The following is an 18,672-nucleotide window of genomic DNA, read 5'->3' on the forward strand; positions in this document are numbered from 1 at the left end:
TGGGCCGTATATTACAACCCTGTGGTGTAAACCAGGAACCATTTAATTAATCCATTTGGGTGTGTGGGGGTGTGTGTGTGTGAAAACCTGCAAAGCTGATTCTATAATCTTTCTGCAGCACCAACCCCTAAGGAAGGGGAAAAACCCAGGACCTGGAGGGCTGGTTGGAGAAGCCTGGTGAAGCCCCGAAAGGGTCTACAGAGGGACAGAGCATTAGAGGAAGCAGAGCTACACCATGCATGGCAGCCTGCTCTCTCCTTACCTCTCTTCCCAATCTCCGAACGCAGTAAGGCCTCCATGTTGTCAGCCTCCGCAATGTCCAATGGCACATCCCCGTCACTGTTCACTGCAGCGATGTTGGCACCGTGGTCCAAGAGGTATCTGGGCCAGACAGTGATGCCCAGGGTCAGATCCATAGGCCCATTTAGCCCCCCACCCCTGCAATCCCGGATTAGGCCACACAAAAAAAGCCCGTCTCATGGGGAGACAGTTGCCAAGCGCCGGAATCCTTTGCGCCCTTGCCTCGTGATTGCAGACAATAAGCCTCCCTCCCTTTCAAATGCAGATGGGGTGAAAAGACCACCAATTCAGAAATGAAGCCTAATGCAGGTTGCCCTTGGCTTCCACAACCTCCCCCTGCGCCTTAGATAGCTGTGTGCATGATGACTGGCACCTGCTAATCTGGACAGGAGCCCTGTCCCCTTCTGCATCTGGCTACCCTGTGTTGGGAAGGGCGTAGGTTTTGTGACCGCCGTTCAGCCCCAGGTGAAAAGCACTGAAAGACCGGCCTGCGGATTTATTACTGTAATAACTTCAGGCAAAAGGCGTTTTATCTACCGCAAGGCCAATGAAGTTATCCGTGAGCTGGCATGGTTTTGGAAGGCCGTCACCCCTGCAGCCCCAAACTCACTGTGCAATCTCAATGTAGCCGCAGGAAGCAGCGACGTGCAGCGGAGTCCAGCCCTCATTGTCAGCCTGGTTCACGTCGGCTCCGTTTGCCACCAGAAATTCCACCACCTCCATGTTCTCATCAATGCAGGCCTGGAAAAGACAGACGACTTGTCGCAAGGAAGCTCCCAGCTCCCCGTTTCTCTCTCCTCTCCTCCATAACAGGGCCAAAGCTCAGTGGCAGAGCGTGTTCTCTGCACACAGAAGGTCCCAGATTCAATACCCGGCATCTTCATGTTGGGAAAGTCTCCTGTCTGTCTGAAACCATAGAGTGTGGACAATGCAGGGCTAGATGGACCAATGGTTTGATGTGGGTGGAACACAGCTTCTCATGTTCCTAAGGAACCTTCGCTCCCCTGAGCAAAAAGGAGCACTTCCTCATCGTTCTCCTTTGCCCCACGCAGCACCTTGCCCTCCTTTCCTGATGCAACAAGGAAGTGTCCCATTGCACCACTGTCCCCTAGACATGCAAGGCAGCCCCTGAGGAGAAGGGCAGTGAATGCCACAAACCCCTTCAGAGCTTTTTATTTGCCACATGGTAGGCCAAATAACACCCCAGCCGCCTGGGAATTTTATAGTCATTGGTTTGGGCAGATTTCTTTTTTCGAAATTCCTCCCACTTTACTTTTCTGCCAATAAAAATCCTTCCTTTTCATAGACTCATTAGTAACAGTAAATGGATGACAACTACAAATACGAGGCAAGCTTGTCAGCTTCAAAGCTTCTTTTAATGTTTTCCAGGTGATTATACCTAGTGAGTATGATAATGAGCATATCCGGCAAAGTTCTTTCAGCTGCCAACATTTATTAGTTTTCAGCACTTTTGTTTTCCTCTTAGATTTAAACAAACAATGTATAGGAAAGCACACCCGATTGCCATTGCATTTTTTTTTACAAGTACTGTATTGCAATACAAATTGCTACATGATACCACATTCAAACCACAAGAAGTATGTGTGGTTTAATTTCTCCTCAGATACTCCAGGTTAAATGTTTGTGGTGTATTAGGAAAAAAAGTGACATGTGGATACTTTTTCTAAAGCTTTGTTTACCAGATAGAAGTAAGATAAGCATGCTAAATCTAATCTCGGCATCAGAAAAAAATCTGATGCAAACCACACACACACACAAATACTATGCAAACCATCCTAATTTGCATAAGAAAATCTTCCCAGTTCATTCCTCCCCCCACCCAGGAAAATCCCCACCTCTATTGGCAGCCTGATTCGCACAACACGCTCCACCAAACCCTGGCTTAGCAACTTTGCACGGGCTCCAGGAAAGAAGCTTGCAGCCGCTTTCCCCCTTCCTGGTCTTTTCAAGAGCTGAGCTAAGCCGAGCCAAGGTTCGTCTTAGCGTGTCGCCTGAGCTGGAATTCGCGGTTAAGCTCTCTCCTCGCTAACCGTAAGCTGTAGCCAAGGACAAACCATGAAGAGAGGGCTTAACCGGTAGTCCCAGTTCGGACGGCACGCTAAACTAAGCCTTGGCACTGCAGCGAAAAAGACAAGGCGAGAGCAAAGCAGCTGGGAGCTCCATTCTGGGAGCCTGCACAGTCTCCAAACCAGCTCAGTGCTCCAAAATGCGATGCCAATTGGTGGTGGGGAGAATTCCTGATAGGGAGGCAGGTTTTAGGTAAACATCAAGAAAAGCTTCCTAATGCTAAGAGGATTGCAGCTCAGGAACAAGCTGCTCAGGAAGGCCACACAATGAATTCCTGGCCATGTAGGGTTTCAAGGAGAGGCTGGAAAGACAATGCTGTCATTGGGCAGGAGGCCTGACAGGATGGCCCACAAAGTCGCTGGTATTTGCACAAATACAGGTAGCCTCATGTGTTAATAGTTAAGTTGTGTTAGGGGTACAATATGATTTAATTTTATAATGTAGGGCCCAATGCTGACCAGTTAACCCTGTGCATTCTTTTGCAAACATCCCCACCACAAATGGTAGGCAGGAGAATCCAGCTACCTTATTTTTTGCTCTATAAGGCTCACTTTTTCCCTCCTAAAAAATAAGGGGAAATGTGTGTGCGTCTTATGGAGTGAATGCAGGCTGTGCAGTTATCCCAGAAGCCAGAACAGCAAGAGGGATTGCTGCTTTCACTGTGCAGCGATTCCTCTTGCTCTGGCTTCTGAGATTCAGAATATTTTTTTTCTTGTTTTCCTCCCCCAGAAACTAGGTGCGTCTTATGGTCTGGTGCGTCTTATAGAGCGAAAAATACGGTACTTCTTGAGCAAGGAGGGAGAATCCTGCCTTAATGCTTTTCCTTATCCACAGGTGAATACACCCAAAAAAACTTTCAAGAGAAAAATGGGTGGCCGCAGCTTGTAAGCTGAACATTCGGGGAAGAGAGTAGAATATCCTTTGGTGTCCAGGCCCCACTCCCACCCGTTGCCGCGATCCATAAGCAAGTCACATGGCGGCGTTATCACCATCTCTCTAAAAAGGAAGGAAGAGTGCTTCTGTTTGCCCTTTTTCTTTTTCCCCAAGAGGACAGATAGAGGGATGGTGACCAGATGCAAAGGAGGGCAGACCTTCTGTACCAACAACTGCCTTGCAGAAGGGGGAATTTAACAGATGTTGCCTCTTTCATCTCTGCATGACAAGCTGTACACCCTGCTGAAATTACTCTTCGGAGATGATAAGAGCCATAGCTGGGCAACATCTGGAGGGTCCCAGGATCCCCACCCCCTGAATTAAAGAGGCAGGAAGCAGGTCTTTCCAATATTCCAGGAGGATGGTCATACACGGGTAAAATAACCTTTAAATACTTGGTTGTAAGTTCAACTGGACTTACAACCTGGGTGCAGACATCACCGGGCTTCAATCTGTGGGCCAGGTCTCCTAATGGGATGCAGTCAGATAAGGGGAACTATAGCAGAGCCACCAGCAAGACTTGGTAAGAAATTCTGAAGAGGGTCCCCAAAACGCATGTTTGGCTAAATGGCACATCCCAGGTCTGAAAAGGCCAAGGCAGCCCATTCCCAAACGTCACTTGGGACAGTACTGACACAGCAAGCATCCCCTTCCCTTTCTCAAATGCACAAAAAGTGTGGCTGCTATTTACTGCTCTCTCTGTGCCTTCTAATCTTAAGGGGTTGGGAGAGAAAGCTGCAGGAGGCACCAAAACTCTGGCATTACATTTCCCTGGCTTGGGAAATGTATTGCAGTGCTAGGGCGGCAGTGGATAAGCAGCAGATGCTGTTTGTCACTTGGTTGCTCATTTGAAGGCAACTTCATCTCAGCCCAGCTGAGATGTGGCTTTTCCCAGCCACGCAATAAAAACAACAGGAAACACGGGCATAGCACTTTCAAGAGTTCAAAGCCGTTCGTGTGCATTGCCTATGACAAGGTAAGTTTATTACAATGCCCCATGTTACAGATGGATGAACTGAGGCTGAGAGAGAGAGGGGGGCCACCCAGTAAGTTCACTGCAAGATGCAGGATTCAAACCAGGCAGTTCCTGATTCATAGCTTAAGTCTCTTGGTCTCTATGCAACATAAGCTCCGCTTAGAATGTTTTGATGTATTTTATACAAGTTGCACAAGGGAGTGGTTGGTCGTTTGACTTTCAGTTTAGCACAAGTTAGGAGCTGCCAGTTCTTGAAAAATGTGTCTCTGCTCCACTCATTAGGCGGCACAACTCCCCTGGTGCAGGCAGGGCAAAGTGAAATGAGATATATCATATGAGCAGATGGATAAAACCAAAGAAGGACCATAGCTTCCCCACTCACAGCACAGTCCATAACGGCTGTGTGCTCGATCCAGAAGCCAAACCATGTTTTGCTGTTACACCACAACCAGCAAACTGTGGTTTGTACATGCCCTCTAAATTGCAATTGAAAGCCACAGTTTGCTGGTTTGGATGCAACAGTGAACCACAGTTTGTCTTGGATCAGATACAACATCAACTGGGCTGCACTCTAACCGGGGAACTGGAGTGAAATGCCAACTGTGGCTTGGGCCAAAGATGAAATAATTACATTAGAGATGAAACAATACATTAGGGAGCACACAAACAATGTTCTTTTGTGTAGCGTCAACCATAATTTGGTGGCATTATGTGCAAAGGAGAGCCACATTACATCCACCTAAAAATGCAAAGGGGTAACCAGTTTTTGTTTTTTTAACAACAACAAAAAGATTAAATTCAGATTCTCACGGATCTACATTCTATGCTGAACAGCAGATGTGTTGCAGGATTCCACATGCTCAAAAAAAGTGTCACAGAGACCTGCAGCCTCTTTTGAGCAGTAGTTTAAGTATATTTTTTTTTTTGGGGGGGGGGGGGGTCGAGGCGTTGTTAAAGGAAGAGAATTTGGACCAAAGAGCCTTTGATGTCTTTTCGAGTGCCAGGAATATGCAGCTGTGCTACTTTTCTGCTTCCAACACAAAAGACGTCAGAACTGAAGGCAGCAGCTTCTGCTAGATTTCATCTGCCTTTAATAACAGGCTTTGGATTTGCAGTCAAGAGACCACGCAGAATAAAACTGGTTCAGGCAACAAGTGACAGTTATGTGGGTGTATCGTATCGAGCAGCCTTGAAGTAAGAATTTGGGTCATCTTGAGTTATTTTCAAAAAAGAGAAACACCAAGTGAATGAAAGCATGGAGAACTGGGAGATCAGACACCAGAATCCTCTCAGAAAAGTATTAGCTAGAAAAGACTCCTAGGTTCTTTGGAGAGAGTTGATTTAACCATCTTAACCCACAACAACTACCCTGATTAACAGCAGCTCTCTAGGATTCTAGGCAGAGTAAGGCTTCTCCTGCCATCTGATCCCTTAACTGAAGACCGGATATGCAGGTAACACATGTGCTCTACCCAATGAGAAATGGACCCTCCCTGAGGCGGAAGGCACATTGTTCCACATGTGGTGGAACTGTAAAAAGATCAGAGAGTGTTAGGAAATGATACGGGGTGCCCAAACTTTTTTCAAAGAGGGCCAGATTTGATGAAGTGAACATGCATGAGGGCTGCCATGCGTGTTGAGCTGTTGGGGGGGATTTTACCCCAGAAAATAAACTGCCACAGGGGCCGGATTAAGCCCCCAAAACAGACTTTGGACATGCCTGATCTATAACGAACTTAAGAAAATGTTTAAATGCTCTTTCCCTAAAAAGCACAAAGCCTTCCTGCTAGGAATTATGGGTAACAAAATCTCAAAGAAGTTCAGGAGAGTTTTCATGTACGCCACAGCAGCTGCCAGAATTCTAATCGCAAAAGGCTGGAAGGGAGAAGTTATCCCATCCAAATTAGACTGGCAAAATAAATTGAGAGAGTATGCTGAACTAGCAAGACTATCAGCAAGGCTACGAGACATTACAGATGAAAATTTTACCAGAGAATGGGATAAATATAGAGTCTACCTAAAAGAACACTGCCAAAATATCAATCCGTTGGCAGGTCTTGACTGAGTTTCTGCGTGCAATAGGACAACTTTATAAATTTAAAGTAATTAGAATAACGTAGAGAAGATAAAGAATGTAATTTGGGAACACAATGGGGAGATAGGAGGTCATGCCGAATCTAATCGCAAATCAATGTACACAACAAGTATCAACTATGGAATGAATGTTTGTTTATTTTTACTTTGTCTTTAACATCTATTGACCACTTGTGTTATACAGTTTTAAAACCAATAAAGCAGTTAAAAAAAGAAAAGAAAAGAGAAATGATCCCTCCCTGACAGTCTGCATTTGCTAGTGTGAGAAAGAAAAGACACATAAGAGACAAATCACACAATCTAGCTTAAAGTCAACTAACGTAGGGCTCTCCAGAAGTTGTTGGACTCCAACTCCCATCAGTCCCAGCCAGGATGGTCAATGGTCAGGGATGATTTTAAGCTGTAGTCCAGCAACATTGGGCAGATATCAGGTTGACTACCCTTGATCTGGGACACGGGTGGCATTGTAGTCTAAACCACTGAGCCTCTTGGGCTTGCCGATCAGAAGGTCGGCAATTCGAATCCCTGCAACGGGGTGAGCTCCCATTGCTCGGTCCCAGCTCCTGCCAACCTAGCAGTTCGAAAGCACACCAAAAAAGTGCAAGTAGATAAATAGGTACTGGTCTGGCGGGAAGGTAAACGGCGTTTCCGTGCGCTGCTCTGGTTTTGCCAGAAGCGGCTTAGTCATGCTGGCCACATGACCTGGAAAAACTGTCCACGGACAAATGCTGGCTCCCTCGGCCTGTAAAGCGAGATGAGCGCCGCAACCCCAGAGTCGCCTGCGACTGGACTTAACTGTCAGGGGGCCTTTACCTTCACACCTTACCCTTGACCTAGCCTGTTGCTTTTAAAATTCTCAAACCATTTATCCAGGATAATCACTGTGTTTAATCATTGTGTTCAAATTGGGCTCCAAGGCTGGATTGCAGTGAACCCTGGTTCAAACTGCACCCACTCTGGACTTATGACTGGATCCCCCTGCAGAGAAAGGGACGCACTGGAATTTCTCCCTGCTCCCACCCTCCATTGCATGGGCTTTGGGACAAAGGAGACCCCATGGCGTCATCCTTGCCCGCAGCCTGGGTGCAACTAGGGAAGGAGTTACTAGGCATGGAGAAAGATGCCGGCTGTTTCACCCAACCAGCCGAGCACTGATATTAATAGCCACTGCCTGGAATGCAAAGATTTCATTTTCCACAAACAAGAGAGACCGGCTGGTGTTGGCTGAAGCTCTTCGGAAACATTCCCTGACTGGCTGTGCTGCGAAAGAGCTACATTTCTCCTTGTTAGGCCCTGCTTCTTCGCAATGAGTTCAGGAATCCTCCTTCTCAAGCTCTGCATCTCCACTTTAACCCCACTGGAACCATGAGAGGCAACATGGAGGTAAACAGTGGCCAAGTCTCTGCCACACCCCAAGTTTCTCCTCTCAGCAGCAGCCCCCACCTGAGAAAAGTCAAGGGAAGCGTGTATATTTAGAAGGTACATTCTTTGGAATTCAGAGGGGAGCTGACTTTTATTTAAACTTGTTTGTTCCAAAAACTGTACCTTCTAAAAGCCCTTCGTCAGGGAAATATTCATATTTAGAATCTAAATATACAAATAGTCCCCTGATGAAAAGCCCTCTATGGCATAAGATGTATAGGGTCTTCTGAATTTTGATGATAGTGTTGGTATATCTGAATGCATTAGCCTCTCTGCCTTTGCACTGAGGATTCTTTTAACACATTAGGAAAAGCTAATTTGATACTCTCTCATTTCTAAGTACTTAGAAGACAATTAAGCACTTGTGGCAGAGCTATACCAAATGAGCAAGATTTACATAATTTTGAAAAAAATCAAACAAGAGGCCATAAGGGGTTCTACAACAGCCATCTGTGAAAAATTCTCCATTTTTGTTCTGGCGAAGTATGAAACAGGATGCAACCCAGGAGATATTGTCTAACCACATGAGGTGTTTGGAGAAATTGTTGTCATTGTTATGCGACAGTGGCCATCATTCATGTGTGCACATCTATCTATATCCATTTTACATGTAGATTTGTTGTGTTTAGTCATGAACCACCCTTTATATCAATTTTTTTGGAGTTCCTGCGACCCATTTTGAGATTTATTCCTTGACATCTACTAGCCTGAGTGAAAGCCAGTTATCAAACCCACGGCAGGTCTGCAATGAAGGAGAGTCTCCTGCCCTTGTTCTCTTCTCCTTTCCCATTCCCTCTTCTGAGCAGAACATAAGATAAATAAACAAAACAAAAAACTTAAGAATCCCATGCCTGCCCATCGTGCTGCCTATTTATGGCTACACCTTGGAAACTGGTCCCGCATCCAACTCCCAGGCTTATTTTTTCCTTTCCAAAATCCAGGGAAAACACGTTGCAGAAACAGGCTTCAAAATCCACCACGCTCCCTGCCGTTCTGAGAACATGGTAGAGTAAGTTTGGGCCGTTCCAAATTCTGCCCTGGCCAGAAGCCAGAGGAGCATCAGAGGCACAACCCGGCAGTGAGGACAGGCACAAAGATAACTCTGGGAACATAAGGCGAGTGGAGGACTCACAGGTTTGCAAAGAAACAAGAGGACTCAAAGCCAAGTGGGAGGCAGCTAGAAATCAAGACAAGACTCTTGGTTCAGTGGGGCCATGGGTGCCCCATTCTCCAGCCACGCATTATGAAACAAATAGATAAACCCTACCTATGTCTTCCAGGCATTATGAAACAAATAGATAAACCCTACCTATGTCTTTTATTTGTTTATTTGATGGTTGGTTTTATGCTCCACCTCCGGCCAACAACCTAAACCTGTTCAGTTTATGCACAGCTACATTGGTTCACACACAAGTAAGAATACAATGTTAAAGCCATTAATTAAAAACCAAAGAATCGCAGCAACTTTGACTAAGCTTAGCATTGACAATTATCCGTAATGCCATCATATGGAAACCACTGCCACCTTACTAAAATCACTGCCACCTATGACCCCAACGCCTGGACAAATAAAAAATGTGTTTTGCTTTCATGCAAATGTTTCCTGTTGTGGGGGCCAACCGGATGTCAGCTGACCATAAATATGGATGGACATATGTAGCTGTTAGAAGAAGGATGGGGAAACTGTGGCCCTCCAGATGTTCTTGGACTCCAGTTCCCATCATGCCCGACCAGTGTCCACACTAGCTGAGACTGATGGGAGTTGGAGTCCAACGGCACTGGAGGGACTGCACATTCCCCAGCCTTGCACTAAAGATACCTGGGAAGTGAATGGTTAATGAAGAGAGCACCCTTAAGTATAAGATGAATGTTGTTCTCCCCGCCCCTTCATCCTTTAGCACAGGGAGAGAATGACCGGCCCAAGGTCACCCAGTGAGCTTCATGACAAAGTGGGGATTTGAACTCAGAGCTTCCAGGTCCCAGTCAGACACTCTAACCACTAGGCTACAATACACAGGCTCTTTTTTATATAAAAGATTCCACACAGTGATTACTCAAGAGTTTGCTTTTAAGAAAAAGTTTCAATGCAAAGTTAAATCGAGTCCTGCTCCTAGGAAAATGTGGATTCCTCAAACTGTATAAATGAAATTGGCGGAAAATAAACAGGTTTGAACGTAGTACATCACTTATCTTGCTTCAAGCTGGTCACAGGGAGAAGCGAAGAGCTATAAAAAAAGAATACTGAAGAACTACTCCAACACCACAGGAAAGTCTCCTGAACCTTCCCACTGGTTTCTGAAATTTCACAATGTTAAAAAGCTTCATTTGTGTGTGTGTTTTTAAAGGAAGCCAGTTCCAGCCCCCGCAATTCCATAACTGTGGGATGCACAAACTTTCAGTCTTCAAAGTGCTTCAGTACCCTCACATCTCAACTCACTTCTATCACATCTCCATATTTCTATTTTGAAGCAGGATTAAGTGAGGCCAATCTCTGCAAAGCCACCTGCGGAAATCTTAGTATGTTAAGTGCCCCCATCATGCTCTGTGGCTTGGAGATCTGCTCCAAATCAAAACCATTTGCTGACGGCTTCCCCCATTAGGGACCTGGGTGGTGCTGTGGTCTAAACCACTGAGCCTAGGACTTGCTGATTGGAAGGTCAGAAGTTCAAATCCCCACAACAGGGTGAGCTCCCGTTGCTCGGTCCCAGCTCCTGCCAACCTAGCAGTTCAAAAGCACGTCAAAGCGCAAGTACGGTGGTACCTCGGGTTAAGAACTTAATTTGTTCTGGAGGTCTGTTCTTAACCTGAGGTACCACGTTAGCTAATGGGGCCTCTTGCTGTCGCCGCCGCCCGATTTCTGTTCTCATTCTGAAGCAAAGTTCTTAACCTGAGGTACTATTTCTGGGTTAGCGGAGTCTGTAACCTGAAGAGCTGTAACCCGAGGTACCACTGTAGATAAATAGGTACCGCTTCGGTGGGAAGGTAAACGGTGTTTCCGTGTGCTGCTCTGGTTTCACCAGAAGCGGCTTAGTCATGCTGGCCACAACACCCAGAAAAACTGTCTGCGGACAAACGCCGGCTCCCTCAGCCTGTAAAGTGAGATGAGCACCGCAACCCCAGAGTCGTCTGCAACTGGACTTAACTGTCAGAGGTCCTTTACCTTTACCTCCCCGCCCCCTGATTAGTTCTAAATCCTAAGGTAGAACCCATCACATGGGCAGAAGCTGCATCTTCTCCCTAGATCAGGACTCATTCCTTTCACCACCACTCACTCTGCCAGAGTTTGACAGACTGGTGTTTGGAGATGGCGGGAGGATGGGGACCAGGGCAAAGAGCCAAGCAGCATCAAGAGAATGAAGTAATGGAAAATTATCCAGGAGTGTATATGTGGGGCGGGAGAAGAGCATGGAAGGGGACAGCAGTCCCAGAGCCTCCTAATGAGAAACCCAGGAAAGGGAAATGTGTTTCAGGCATAACTGATCTTCCACACATAGCTATACTGTGCACACTTTGTGGATGATAAATCCAGTGGGAACTGAAAAGAAGGGGGGCATAATGCATCCACGCAGCCAACAGAATAACATCAAGACTAAGGCTGCAATCTTGAAACACGCTTACTAGGGAGTAAGTCCCAATGAGCACAGTGGGATTTACTTCTGAGCATATACAAGGCTCAGTTAACACACTGGAACTGTGCCTTGGACTCGCACTGTCTCCCCGCAGTTAAAATTCCCTCCCTCACTTCCTGGTTCAGGCACAGCATGGCTTGCCATTTCATCTGAAAACGGCAAATACATTTCCGCTGGACCAAGTAGCGATGGAGAGAACTACAAGGGGAAGGAGGGTAAGGATGACACCAAAGCAACATCTGGATGGCCACACCATGGTTTGGGTGTGACCAAACCATTCATAAACCACGAAGCGTTCATACAGGATATTCTGCTAACCTCAACATAGTATGAGCCTGGTGAATCAGGCCAATGGTCTTAGTCCAGCATCCTGTTCTCACAGTGGCCAACCATATGCCTCCATGGGAAGCCTGCAAGCTGGACATGAAGCACAGCAGCACTCAGTCCAGCTGCAATTCCCAGCAATTGGTATTCAGAGGCATAACCTGGTGCCTTCCAAAAACATATATTGGGCACAACATTTGGCAAGGGCTGATTTACGCTGTCAAACACAGGAGACAGGCTTGCATGCAGTCGTCCCCCTGGATACCTGTAACTATTTATTCTGCCATTACCAGGTTGGGCACTACTTTATTTTTGGGTGAAGACAGAAGCAAAGTAGGTGTTGAGCAGTTCCATCTTCTCTTTGCCACTCAACAGCAGTTCTCATGCAAAGGACACTTGCTTGTTCTTCCTCTTGTTTTGAACACAGCTGAAGAAACATTTTTATTATTATTTTCAATCTCTCATGAAAGTTGGAGCTGATTCTGAGCTTGGGCCCACCTGACATTCACCCTACAACTGTTGGCTACTTGTGTATACTCCTCCACTGTGACTTCTCCTTCCTTCCATTTCTTATACTGTACATGCCCTTCTTAAATCTCAGCTCATCAGTAAACTCCTTATGCAGTCACATCCATTTCTTTAGTTTCTTTCTTGCTGGAATTGTCTCCACATGTGCATTCAATATTTCACCCCCATCCACCTTGGACTCACTTCTTTTCAAGAACTTCTGATCATGGTATGGCACCCAGCAGTTCCTTAAACTTTCTGAAATCAGATTACTGAAGCCCCAAATGCATGTCCGACTACACTCAGTTTTCCCTTGCCTCTGTATCATGAAACTCAAGAGGCCACAATCTCTTCCTCCCTAGGCTTCCTGTACTTCCACTTCATTGATCAGTTCCCCACTGTTGGTGAGGACAGGGTCCAAAATAGATGACCCCCCTTGTTGCTTCTCCTACCTACTGGGAAATGAAATTGTCAATGAGGCAACAGAGGAATTTGTTGGACCTTACATTATTGGCAGTTTGAGTTCCAATATTGGGGTAGCTGAAGTCTCCTATAACTACTATATCTCCCCTTTTTGAATGTTTGGTAATCTGCTGTAGGAAGGCATCATCCAAGTCTTCAGTCTGGCTTGGAGGTTTATAGCACACAATTACAGTAAGCTCACTGTTGCTTCCCTCTCCTACAATTTTTACCCATATACTATCTATTCACACAGGATATACTGTTCTCAAAACAACAGCCTGCAGTTGGGTGGTTCCAAAGCCCTACAAGCAGACTGGTAGATGTTAAAGTGTGGTAGAAAATAGGTTTTTTCCACCCTTTCTATTTATGCTTACAAACATAGAAAGGTTTCTGAGCTGTGTTATCATTTATCCAGTAAAAGAATAAGAGATGGTGGCATTTGATCTCTATATGATGGCGATGGAACTAGCAGCTTAACTTTGTACAGTGGAAGTGACTTACATCACTAGGTGAAAGGTGGAATTATATTAAGAAGGAACATAGGAAGCTGCCTAATATCTATTCAGACAATTGGTCCATCCTGCTCAGTAATATCTAAACTGGAAGCTGCTCTTCAAGGTTTCAAACAGCAGTCTTTCTCAATTCCACCTGAAATCGCTGAAGTTTGAACCAGGGATGTTTTTCAGGGAAAGCACTACAGCACCTGTATCATCAGCACAATCCTACTGATACATGGAATTTGGCACAGAATTTTTGACATCTGCTGTGAAAATAGAGCTTAATAAACTGGACCCGAGAACCCTGGGAGAATGGCTGCCAGCCAAGACAGGCACTATCGTGACAGAGTGAATGGTCACTGGTGCGACTTGGCATAAAAGCAGAATGTATGTGCGCACCATATAATTAATCAATTAATCCAGTGACCGAGAGCAATCTCAGGCTAGAAGTGATTGAGATGTGCTTTACAAACCTCCTTGAGGATGTTTCCGCTGGCAGTGCAAGTTCCATTTACTGGGTAGCTGCTACATTAACATTTATCATACAAAGCGTTCTTTAGCTGTAATCACATGCCAAACTGGGGGAATCATCAAACCTTCATTTTAATTTCACAACTGCTAGCCTCATATAATGCAATTTTTGCGCATGGACCTGGAGCAGCATTCATCTTACAGAGAGCTGTTGGGGTTCAAACCAACCCAACCATTAGCTGATAAAAGGGAACAGATCCTTCTAATTTCACATGAGCCTGTGTGTATGCGTAGAGAGAGATAGGGTGGAGCTGGTTGCAGCTGCTTAGTGGCAGAGAATACATACTCTGCAGATGCTCAGAGGCTATCCCTATACACTTCACAGCCAGGCCTTGGCAACAGTAAAATAAGCCCTGGGGAGCATTTTTTAGATGCTCAGAAGTACTCTCATCATATAACCCTAAGCCAAGCCTTGACATTAGTTATACCAAAGCCGGGGTTGCAGGCAGATGACTTTCTACACCAGCCTCCTCCAAACTTTGGCCCTACAGTTGTTGGACTCCAGTTCCCATTAACCATGCCAGGCAGGACTGATGCTCGCTGCAGTCTAAGACGCCTGATGTGCACCAAGTTGGGGAAGGCTGCTTCACACGTCTCAACCGGGGGGGGGGGACGTTCTGCGCACGTTCAGAGGCACCCTTTTCCGCTGAGGGGCTACGTTTCCAGATTTGAAATCCTGTCGCTTATTTCGGCCAGGGAAAAGGAGAGGAAAAAGCTTAATGGGAAGGCGGCAAAAGCAGTGAGATGGAGGCAGGGAGCTGCCACCGGGGCGCCGCGTACCTGGTGGAGGGCGCTGATGCCGTCCGCGTTGGTCCCGTTCACGGCGCCCGGGTCGGCGCTGAGCATCTCCCGCGCCGCTTCCAGCTCGGCCCCGGCGCAGCAGGCCAGGAACTCGGCGGCCGCCTCGAAGCGGACGGCGCGGGGCCGGAGCCCTCTGCCGCCGCCGGACCCGGAGCCCATCCCCGCCGCGGGCACAGCCTCGCTCTCGGCCGCCACCGGCAGCCCCGGAGGAGGCGGGGCCGGGCACAGAGAAGCAGCCGCTGCTGCTGCCGCCGCCGCCGCCGCTGCCTCGGCCTCCGCCCAGGCTCGGAGCTGCTCCCGCCGCCGCGCCCGGGCTCCTTCCCCCTCGGAGAGGGACAGCAGCGGCGCCGCCATTTTCCCCCTCCTGCCGCTGCTGCCGCCGCCAGCCCGGCTGGGCGGCCCTCCCGGCCCAGCTCTAGCTCTGGGCTGAAAAGCAGCAGCAGCGGCGGCGGCGGCGTCGACGCCGACGCCTCTCGGCTTCCGTATCGGAAGCAAGAGGGGAGGGGGCGGCGGCGGCGGCAGCAGCAGCAGGGCGGAGGATGTGGGAAAGGGAACGGCTGCCGCGCGGCATGACGGGAAGTGCAGTCCTCCAGACGTCGGGGGCTTCCAGACATTCTGCAATTCCCATCAGCCCCGCACGGCACGGCCAACGGCACGGAATTGTGGGAGTTGTAGTTTCAACGACTGGGAGGTCATTGCCACACACACTCCAAATCCCTAGGGGGAAATGCGAAAAGCACAACCTAAGAAGTGCGGGTGGGGATGGAAAGCGGGGGCACTTGTTTATGCCATTAAAACCACGAGGAGAAGAAAACAGACCCTGGTCGTGATTGCAGGCGGAGAGCAGCAACTATGCGGCGAAAAGCCCTGGCTGCTTTGTCTCGGAGGTTGCAGTACAAATCATTAGCCCTACGTTGCCAATTACGGATGTAATAGCGCGCAACTCTCAAACTTTCCATCTCTTTGGGGGAAACGAACCAGATGTGTGTGGCATGGTAGGAGATGAGCCTGAAGTCCCCACCCCCCACAAGTTCTCCTGGGAGATGCAGTTTAAAAGAAGAAGCAGATTTGTGTGGGATTACCATAGAAATATAGTAATTAGAATACAATAAAAAACCCTGACTGCAGGTCTCCTGTCAAGGGTGTTGCTGGACTCCAGCTACTATTACTATTATTGTTTATTTTATTTTACATTCTACCCCTCCCAGGGCAGCATACAAGCAATAAACAAGTAAGCATCTAGAAGCATCTAAAAAGAATTCCTATACAGATCCAGACTGGGGAAGATCACTACTCAAAAGGCTTGCTGGAAGAAGAAGGTCTTCAGTAGGCGCTGAAAAGGCAGCAGAGACTACACTTGTCCAATGTTTAGCAGGTGGGACCAAAAGTCAGGGAGGATGGGAGCAGCAATCAAACAACATCTGAAGGCTCACAGGTTTCTCATCCTTGTAATGTAATATGTAGCATAATATATATGAAGATGTGGAGTACTGTTTAGCTCACATCTCCATAGTGAAAGCCCTACATGTGTTGCCTTGGAAATGAGAGTGGAAAACAGATTCACTTTCAAATGCTGACAGGAACTGGTGGGCTGTGTGTGTATTTCTCTACCTATTTCCTGTCTCTGAGCCCTCTTCTTTATAGACTTTATGGAACCCTAAGGAAGAGGGCCTAAGGGACGCGGGTGGCGCTGTGGGTAAAACCTCAGCGCCTAGGACTTGCCGATCGTATGGTCGGCGGTTTGAATCCCCGCGGCGGGGTGAGCTCCCGTCCTTCGGTCCCAGCTCCTGCCCACCTAGCAGTTCGAAAGCACATCAAAATGCAAGTAGATAAATAGGTACCGCTTTATAGCGGGAAGGTAAACGGCGTTTCTGTGTGCTGTGCTGGTGCAGGCTCGCCAGAGCAGCTTCGTCACGCTGGCCACGTGACCTGGAAGTCTCCGGACAGCGCTGGCCCAGAGTTGGTCACGACTGGCCCGTACGGGCAGGGGTACCTTTACCTTTTAAGGAAGTGGGTGTGCTCTGGTCCATGGGGTCATGAAGAGTCGGACACGACTAAATGACTAAACAACAACAACAAGGAAGAGGAAAGACTCAGCAAGTGCCCATAGAAATATGAAAAGAATGGGGTCACACTATATCAGCCCTAATCAGTATTTAAGCTTGAGCTGGCTTTCAACTTCCCCAAGACAGATAAAAATAATAACAGAAATGTCGCCAGATACAGCACTGCCACATCTCTAGAGAATCACAGCCAATGCCAGTTTTAATTTTTACCTGTGGGGCTGTATATACGCCATACACGCATATGACTTCCCCCAAAGAATCCTGGGAACTGTAGTTTGTTAAGGGCACTGGGAATTGCACCTCTGTGAGAGGCAATCCCAGGATTCTTTGGAGAAACAATCTGATTTAAATGTATGGTATATACAGAACGTGTGAGCCACTCTGGTCTTTTTCTAACTTTATGCAAAAAGACCCTGATTCGACACCCGGCACCTCCTGGTAGGGCTGGCAAAGACCTGTAGTCATGCCTTTCCCCAAGCACCTCCTCCAAATTCCAGACTCTTTCTGCTTCTTGGGGCTCAGTCTCATTGGTCTTCCGGTTGTGGTCTGCTGCTGGCCTTCTCCAACACTCAGGAAAGATTTCTCTGCTAAGGCCTGGTCTCACACTACTAATGCCTTGTTTTGCTGTATTGACTGCCACAGAAAATTACTTTTCAGTGGAGCATTTGCCTGGAAATCTTAGGCATCCCTCAAGCAACCATTGGTGGCCAACGGCACCCAGAGGAACCGAGGCAGGGAATCCCTGGTTTTGTGTAGGCCTGGGGCTATTTGCCCCAGTTGCCCCATACCTCCCCTCCACCCGCCGCCGGCAGCCCTGCAGCTTTGCAATGTTGCCAAGCGGTATGGCTTGCGCAGGATTGCAAAGCATAGAAGTGCAACAGGCCTGCTGCTATCAGGCTTTTCCCCAGCAACGTCTATGAAAAGGGCCCAGACTGAGCTACCTCTTACGTGCTGCTTTGCTTTCAGTGCACTCCTGCTCCTCAATTCTAGTATCCCAAAGAAGCCTCTTCTGAAATGGGATGCGGGTGGCTCTCTCGTGGAGTTGCAGGCCTATGTTCAACACACACACACAAAATGGCTCCCACTGGAAGCTCTCTCCTCCCTGAGCTCCAGCGCTCCCTCCTTATCTGCAATAAGTAGGCCCTCTGTTGGAGTGGTACAGCTAGTCTTAAAGGGAGAGTATCGCCACGTACCAGTCTCCCAGGTTGTGGTTTCTTTGGTCTTCATCCCTTGCTGCTTTTTTTAAACTCTGAGAACTCCCATCACTCCAAAGTAGTATAGCAACCATGTGATCAAGCCTAGCAACTGCCTTGTTTTGCTTTCAATGTTTTTTTGTTTCGTAACAGTTCCTATCTTTATTTTAGAGTATTTTTACCTTCTTTAAAAATAATCAAGGGAAGTTATAAATTTAAAGGCATCCAGTTGACCTCTTACAGCTTTGTTGCCAGTACCGCATGGCCTTGAATACCCCCAGAAAAAAGCACTGATTATTATTATTATTTAACTGCCTTTCACTCTAATGTCCCAGTGTGAGTTACGGCATTAAAAGACAACATTAAAAACAGTTTAAAGCAACATTACAAGGTAGGTCCTCAAAAATATAGACCTCAAGTGTCAAAAGAGGTGTGGAAGCTGTATAATGAAGGTGCCAGACACACCTCTCTGGGGAGGAAGGGTCACAATTTAGGGGCTGCCACAAAACATGTTGTAATATACAGTTACTGACTCACACTGGCGTACATGAAAATGTTAACCTGCACCCTGAGTTCAAGTTACCAGTGTGGGTATGACTTAGTAGGCTCTCAGCGCCCTTCTTAGTCCTTCTCAGCACCCCCTTCTCAGTCTTTCCTCTCTTCACGCTTCCTGGAACAAGCAAGAAGCCATGTGGCTATCTATGGCTCCCTGCAAATGAAAAGAACCTCTCCAAAAGGGAGACTTTATAGCTTGCTTATTATAGCTAACACAAAGATTGCCTGATTCACTTTGTATGGAAGCCAAGTACTTTTCTTTTCAAGTTGCTTGGAACCCGTTTTTTCTTCATT

The 18,672-nt window shown here is 47.3% G+C and overlaps 1 protein-coding gene across 4 annotated transcripts in view; it reads right to left on the minus strand.

The window, feature by feature from the left end:
• Positions 1–15,041, minus strand: part of PPP1R12C (protein phosphatase 1 regulatory subunit 12C) — a 39,038-nt gene extending 23,997 nt beyond the window's left edge. Inside the window, exons 1-3 of one of the 4 annotated variants that reach the window (XM_079950369.1) lie at positions 14,544–15,041; positions 911–1,041; positions 263–381 (exon numbers count right to left, since the gene is read on the minus strand). In XM_079950369.1, coding sequence (XP_079806495.1) covers positions 263–381; positions 911–1,041; positions 14,544–14,918 — 625 coding nt within the window. In that variant the 5' untranslated portion in view covers positions 14,919–15,041. The remainder of the gene's footprint in view (positions 1–262; positions 382–910; positions 1,042–14,543) is intronic. The other 3 variants (XM_079950371.1, XM_079950370.1, XM_079950372.1) reach the window with 3 other exon arrangements.
• Between the last annotated feature and the right edge of the window lie 3,631 nt (positions 15,042–18,672).

This window comes from Podarcis cretensis, assembly GCF_951804945.1.
Source record: "Podarcis cretensis genome assembly, chromosome: 13".
Taxonomy (NCBI): domain Eukaryota; kingdom Metazoa; phylum Chordata; class Lepidosauria; order Squamata; family Lacertidae; genus Podarcis; species Podarcis cretensis.